The 6,786-nt window shown below is 38.6% G+C and overlaps 2 protein-coding genes across 4 annotated transcripts; one reads left to right on the top strand and one right to left on the bottom strand.

The window, feature by feature from the left end:
• Window positions 1-1,704: 1,704 nt before the first annotated feature.
• Window positions 1,705-2,474, top strand: LOC122079784. Its single transcript, XM_042646496.1, has one exon. The coding sequence runs from the start codon at window positions 1,856-1,858 to the stop codon at window positions 2,276-2,278; it is 423 nt and encodes a 140-aa protein (XP_042502430.1). The 5' UTR covers window positions 1,705-1,855; the 3' UTR covers window positions 2,279-2,474.
• On the bottom strand, window positions 2,352-5,892 carry LOC122079786 (universal stress protein A-like protein). 3 transcript variants are annotated; one of them, XM_042646498.1, is made up of 4 exons: window positions 5,360-5,892; window positions 3,487-4,236; window positions 2,938-3,046; window positions 2,352-2,532 (listed from the first exon to the last, which is right to left on the bottom strand). In XM_042646498.1, exons 2-4 carry the CDS (start codon window positions 3,661-3,663, stop codon window positions 2,468-2,470), a joined length of 351 nt encoding a protein of 116 aa, XP_042502432.1. In that variant the 5' UTR covers window positions 3,664-4,236; window positions 5,360-5,892; the 3' UTR covers window positions 2,352-2,467. The 3 variants fall into 3 exon arrangements, with proteins under 3 accessions (XP_042502432.1, XP_042502434.1, XP_042502433.1); XM_042646500.1 differs by having other exon boundaries at window positions 3,487-3,589; window positions 5,360-5,890; XM_042646499.1 differs by lacking the exon at window positions 3,487-4,236 and having other exon boundaries at window positions 2,938-3,030; window positions 5,360-5,863.
• Between the last annotated feature and the right edge of the window lie 894 nt (window positions 5,893-6,786).

Raw genomic sequence — 6,786 nt, 5'->3', positions numbered from 1 at the left:
TGAACGTTTTCTTTTCTTGACTACCAAAAATACCTCCTTGGAATCAGCTTGAAAGCCAATTTCTATGACGCAAGATGCAAGACCAACCAAAAATCATTTGGTGTTTTGGGATCAAGTCCGATTACCAAAAAAAAAATAAGTTGGGATCAAATCCCACTAGTAGAGAAAGAAATGTTGAATTGAAATAGGAAAGAAATGTTGAATTGAAATCTTTCCACCTCCAGCCTAAGTAATCGACAAGCCTACCTTCTAGAGGTGTCAAATGGTTCGTTTGGTCCAGTTTTAATTGGGTTGGCTTCAGACTGGTAATAGGTGAAACCAAAGCTGGCCCCGATAATTGAAGGCTCGGTCTTAGCTTTGGTCCAGTTTGGTTTCAATTTATTTTCATTATCTTATCTGACTTTTACTGGTTTGATATTGGGGTCAATCCGATTTGATTTCGGTTAACCAGATAAGGAATCGACTCAGTTTGGTTTGGATTTGTTCGATTGAGTTCGATCAGTTAATTGACCAGTTTCTGTTAAGGATTTGACACTCCTACCGACCTCACTCTTTCTTGGCTTCTAGAACCATAGGAAAGAACGATACCAAGCTGACAGATTCTATTTGATCTCTCTCCCCTCCCAGAAGCTGGCTTATGGCAACCCAAAAGCTTTAGCCAAAATATACACCAAGTCCAAATAAAACGAGCTTGTAAATAATTAGGGGACCATGGTTAGGCAAAGAAGCACTTAGATTAGGATTTAAGTGAGAGAGCCTTCTTTCATAAAAGAAAGAAAATTATAAACAAAAGCACAGCCTTGAGGTTAACACCAACCTCCACATCAGAGTACAAGATCCTTCTTGGAATAAGATAAGATACACAAACACTGAGTAAAGGTGACAATCCCAATGAAATTTAGCTTTCAAATCCAAAGTGTTAAATGTGTCATTGTGTTATAGTATAGAAAAGACAGTAGACAATGACATTCACACCTAAGGCTAATGTATATATAATTAGTGCAGAGGTTGGGCTCCCTGCTAGCTTTTTTTGAAGTTAGTGGCCCAACCATAAGGGGCTGAGATGGGAAGGGCAAGGGAGTTATTTTAAAAGCTGAAGGAGGGAAAATGACACAGGCTAAACACTGTAGAAATGCCAAACACGTGGACCAATAAGAGCACAGGTAGGAACATCTACGATAATTTCGTGCCTACCGTGTTTGAACCAGAATAGGAGGGTTCTTTTTCCCTATCATTATGTAAGTAATCGTGAATCTACAGTGCCAGCCCTCATCTGGACCGTCGATCCAGCATCATAAATATACCCAGTATAGAGAGGTCCCAGCAATTGTGATTAAGCATCTTATGACCAATGGAATTGCTTCCTTCCACCATAAGTGGCCAATCAATCTAGTTCTGTTTCTGTAAGAATGCTTGTATAAGAGTTCATCCCTTACCTCCCCCATGGGCCAAGGCTGATAATAACAAAAAGAAATCCAACTTGTACCCTCTGCTGATCCTTCGAAGTGATGTGCAAGTCCAAAGGCTCCAAAGGCTCCAAAGGCTCCAAAAGCCTCCTTTCGCTTGTCCCCATGCTACTGCAACGCCCACCTTCTCCTTCAATAAAGTGAGGAGAAGGAATATCTTTGCCTTTGTCTTTATTAAAGATGGAAGCCACAATCACTTTTGACTATAAAAAACTCAACAACCACTCAATTTATTCATTTAAACGCATCTCCACTCGCAGCTCCCGGTGTTACTTGCCACTTCTATGGTCTAATAATTCTTCAAATCAGCTTAGTCCATACTCAAAGAACCCACCTATATTATCCCCCCCTCCAGACTCCCAAACACTCCAGAGAAGCAAAACCAAAAAATGTCGCTTGTTCTGGCGCCACCACCGCCGCTGTTTGTCTACCCAAATACGGTCTCACCACCACCATCCACCCATTCCAAGGGCTCATTTGGGGCTGTCTTCATAGTCTTGGCTGTGATTTTTGTTGTATCCGCCATTGCTTGCTTCCTTGGTAGACTCTGCAACCGACATTATTCCCGTCCAAAGCCCAGGCGCGAGTCACAAGATCACACCACCCACCCAAAGCCCAGACGAGAGTCACAAGACTATACCTTCCAACCAAAAGAAGGTGGTGTTGACCTGGAATTTGGGTTCAAGAAGGGGATTCCAACTCCCAAACCGGCTGTCAATGGAGGGAGGAAGGACTCTATACCAAGTTTTAGTTTCGAAACCAGAGAAGACATCAAAGCTGCAGAAAATGGAGCACCTAAAGCAAGGGGATGACAAGAGAGAAAAGCAGCTCTTCCTATGCAAAGCAGCTCTTCATATGCCACTCTTCATGAAACCGATCCGTAGCTTTTTCCATCAAAAGCTCTATTCTGTTTTTCATTTCAAAAAATGTATGGTTGTGTTTGTCAAGTGACATGTAATATTGTCTCCAAACATTACAAATTTGAGAACAGATAGGAACTTTCAATCATCAACAGGGTCCAACGGGGTCTCATCCGCCTTGCGTTTAATTGTAACCACAGGGCACCCTGGGGAAAAAATTTCAACAAAGTGGGAACTTATTAGTTAAAGAAATATTGATGTTGTTTGGTTGACAGCAAATACGCATCACTATAACTTGACTATAAATCAGAAACCTTCATAGTAAGCAATCAAACAGATCAACTTGATCAAACAACTAGAAAATAATACAAACCAAAACACTTTTTCTCCCCAGTGAAACCAAACTACTTTTTCCTCTCAGATAAATAATCTGAGAAAGAAAATTTGTGAAAATGAAAGAAATGTGCATGTACGTATCAAAATATTGCCATATTGACAACTTCCATCTGCTTGTTTACATAGAAACAGAGGTAAAAGAAAACTACAGAAAACTATGAATTAGACTCATGAAGGGACATTAGGAATGTAAATGAAGCAAGCGCCAAACATACCTTTGAAAAGGGCCAAGCCCACGACTTCCCCTAAAACCAGAAGATCAGGCCTTACTCGCTTCACCTCATAGCAAATCTGTTCCTTGGGATCGCCTGCTTCACAAGGAACCTATAAATAGTTCCATAATATTGCAAAATAAAATAGACAGCTTAAAACAATTGAAAATCCAAAAATTTCAATCAACCCATGGCAGATCACTTCCTTGGATCACCTTTTCTCGAACAATGCTTCAAATGGATCCTACAAGTAGCTCCATAATATTGGAAAATAAAAATAGAAATTATAGTTTTCGCGGCGCCTAGGAAACCCAAGTCATTGCGAGGGGGTCTGGACGCAAGGTGATGCCAAAAAGGCAACCAAGGCGTGCCCACATGGGCGGCCAAGGCATCCAAGTGATGCCTAGGCGACTCCTTGACATCTGTGTCTATTGTCAAATCATTGCAAGCCCAACGCTCTCTAATGAACAAGTTAATATAAATGAATCGGAAAATATAAAAGAACAAAGTTGAAAATCCGCATCTGAGCCTCGAGAAGGAATTTTTCAGTACCCCAATTTCATAACACCTCCCGACAAAGTATTCCAACAAGTGAAGCCCTTTAATCTTGTCTCTCTGTTTCATATCACGAAAATCTTCAGAAGATGCATAAACACTGTCCATGTCAACAAATCCCAGCACAGACATAATCAATATAATATTAATTAGTAGTTCTCTTAAAATTATCATTTAGTTGTGCAAGTTTGGAACAAGCTCATAGATGGGTGAAAATAAACAATAATAAGGCATTGCAATTTATTGAAATTTTTAAAAATAAAACTATTCATAATGGAATTATATTAATAAAATTAGCAATAATGACATCTAAGTTCATTGTACAAAGAGAACACAACTACAGACTGTAAAACCAGTGTGACTAAAGAGAGATTTGATAAAATAAGAGAACCATAGTTGAGGATTGTGGTTGGGAGGAGCACTAGGATCGGAGCAGATTGTTTAGAATTACTGCAACCAAGTTGACAGCCAAAACTTGTTGTATGGAGTTGTAGATGATACATGTCAGTCTAGCTCTTGCAAACCTGATGAAAACAGGCACATAAAGGGATCATGACAATACATGAAGCCAATGGTGCTTTTTGTTCCAATCTTGAGATCAAGCAATTCACTAAGCTTCCATACCAAGGAAGAACAAACTGTTACCTAGTTTCCGGTGTTCTTCCCCACCTTTCACACCAAGAAAATCAATGCCAGATGTCATCCAAAACACAGCTGAACTCTTCTACTCACATGGAGCGCATTTGACTGAAAATAGAAAAGCATTTTTCTTAATGTTTACCATAGAAGACGGGGTAAAACAGCATAAAGGGGAAACCTGAAGTCCTTTCCACAGTAGGACCACATTAGCTGACCACATCAGGTATATGAAAAAGGTTTAAAACCAACATCCGGTTGGTTCTTCCGTTGATAATTGACACTATTATGGTAAACCCAATAAAATGATCATATCATCATAGTATGCACGCAAGGGCTCTAACATTGCAAACCCTTATTTTTAACCTACCAAACTGTAATTCTCTTAAAATGGAAGGGATCTATAACATTGTAATGAAGCCTTAAAAGGACAAATAAACCAAAAGATATAGCATGAGTTGAGCTAAACCCAATGCTGGGTGGATATGATGAGATCATGTACCTATTGTGCCATCTATCATTCCTGCCATCAGCATAAGATCTACATCAACAGGCTTCTGTAGCAAATCATGTGAAATGGGAAGTGCTAGGAGTGCATAACAACTAAATATGGCCCCAAATAATCAGTCAAAGTGAGGTTTTACTAAACAGCCAAATTATGACTGAATGGCATGCCTCTCCAATTATTCATTTCTAATTACCAAGAACTCCTAATCTCTTAAAATACATCAAGAATTTTCTCCCAAAATGTTATTAATTCCATGTCTATATCACTAATCACTAGCTGGTTTACACTGCTGAAACTTGGACATATAGAAAATGAATCAGTTCGTCTCATTCAACATCAAAAAGTCGACAAGTTGTACCTGTACCCATCAAAAGATTCGAGTTGATTACTGATCTACAGGAAATTTCATCGATTACTTACCTTTCTATTAAGTTTCAATATCTTCAGAGTGATCAGACAGGGAATGGACATCCATCTAAATGGGTTGATTACTAATCTACAGGACCGTGTTCCACCCACAAGGAGGTGGATCAGGTGGTCCCAATTGATCATCTGCTTTTCCTAAATAAGTTACCAAGAAATTAAAAAATTAACAAAAGCGAAAAATGACATTTTTTTCAGACCCTAACAATCGATCCAAAGTCCTCAAAACCAGAATCCAGAAAATGCAAAGTAACATAAAAGACTGAAAACAAAGAAAAAATAGAATGAAAATTGAGAGAGTACCATCCTCGTCAGGGACTTGAACGTGGAGGAATAAGAGCTTGAAGCCAGAGATGTTTGAGCGGACGATCTTCTGGAGAGTCCAGTCGAATGCGTAGCGACTGCTAATAGATGGAAATGGGTACCCTTTGATTGACGACTCGTTCACCGCAACCATTATCCGAGTTGGTTCTGATTCCGCTCCTTCCATTGCTGATTTCTCTCTCTCTCTCTCAAGGGATCAATTGATCGATCAGTCGATGGTGCTTCTGCTTAGTGCCTACAAGTTTGCCACCAAGCGTGGGTTGGGACTGTCACAGCTTCCCGTCACTTGAAAGGTCCCCTCCTCGCGCCTAACCGCCTCTCTCTCTCTCTTCCATGAGAGGGCTTCCACTCCTAGTCCTCAATCCTCATCCCCACAAGCAGCACCGCATGTACGTGGAGAGGTTGAGAGTGGAGATTTCTGAATTTCTACCTACAGATGGGACACATGCCAATTCAATGGGGAGATAAGATTCTTATCCAATGCTCCAATGTGCCTCCTCACATGAGAGCCCTTTTCTCCATCGAATATATTTGGGACTTTTTACATCAAATGTCCTAACTATGATGATTGAATTGATGTCCTAACTATGATGATTGAACGCTATATTGGATTTTACATTGGTTTCCATATATTGATTATTTTCTATGTTTGGGAGCTAAAAGGAAATGATTTGAAAAATATAATAAAATAAAAATCATAATTATATAAAGATTTTTTTCTCTGTTTATTTTTCTTTCAAATTCAATTTTTTTGAAATCTTATCAAAAATATTTTTTTCTTAACTTTTAAACATAAATTAAAAAAAATTAAACATTTTCTTAACAGGAAAATCACCATTGCCAATGGTTGAGTACACAAATATTCAAGAAAAAAATTCAATGCTCATGATGTAATTTTTTAATATTTAAAACAATGGAAACCAATTCAGCAAAACTATTCTAACAAGAAAAACAATCAGCAAAACTAGCATGAGGCAATTAATTATGTCTCTCATCATCATCTGGCCAAAATTTAACATTTAGAAGAGATTTATATATGTTATCATCATTGCAATCTGATATTTTTCAATGAAGCATCTTAAAAGAAGAATGTGAGGAGCCTGTATAAAAGAGGAATATTTGGGGATGCCTACAAAAGTGGGGAAAAGCAAGAAGTCACTTTCCAAGAGATCAAGGATCAAACTCTAAACAAGATTGTAGGGTGGAAGGAAAAAAAAAATGTTCTCCAGCCGATAAGGAAGTTCTTCTGAAAGTTGTCCACTCCTTGCACTAATGCCACGTTACTGTACAATTAGAGATTACTGAAATATTCAGTTGTTTGGGGTAGCCATGCCAAATGAGTTAAAGATTTAATGCTTAGAAGGTTTAACAAATCTTTACATAATGTAAGAGACTGGGGAAAAAAT

The sequence above is a fragment of the Macadamia integrifolia genome, chromosome 5 (assembly GCF_013358625.1).
Source record: "Macadamia integrifolia cultivar HAES 741 chromosome 5, SCU_Mint_v3, whole genome shotgun sequence".
In the NCBI taxonomy this organism is placed as follows: Eukaryota; Viridiplantae; Streptophyta; class Magnoliopsida; order Proteales; family Proteaceae; genus Macadamia; species Macadamia integrifolia.
Note: the sequence above shows the minus strand (reverse complement) of the source record. Positions and strands in the feature narration are given on the sequence as shown.

Coding starts and splice junctions, on each gene's coding strand:
- LOC122079784 (XM_042646496.1), top strand. CDS start 1,856: ATGTCGCTTGTTCTGGCGCCACCACCGCCGCTGTTTGTCTACCCAAAT.
- LOC122079786 (XM_042646498.1), bottom strand. CDS start 3,663: ATGATAATTTTAAGAGAACTACTAATTAATATTATATTGATTATGTCT. Junction 3,047..3,486: donor GGAGGTGTTATGAAATTGGG/GTACTGAAAAAT, acceptor AACTATTTATAG/GTTCCTTGTGAAGCAGGCGA. Junction 2,533..2,937: donor GGGCTTGGCCCTTTTCAAAG/GTATGTTTGGCG, acceptor TTTTTTCCCCAG/GGTGCCCTGTGGTTACAATT.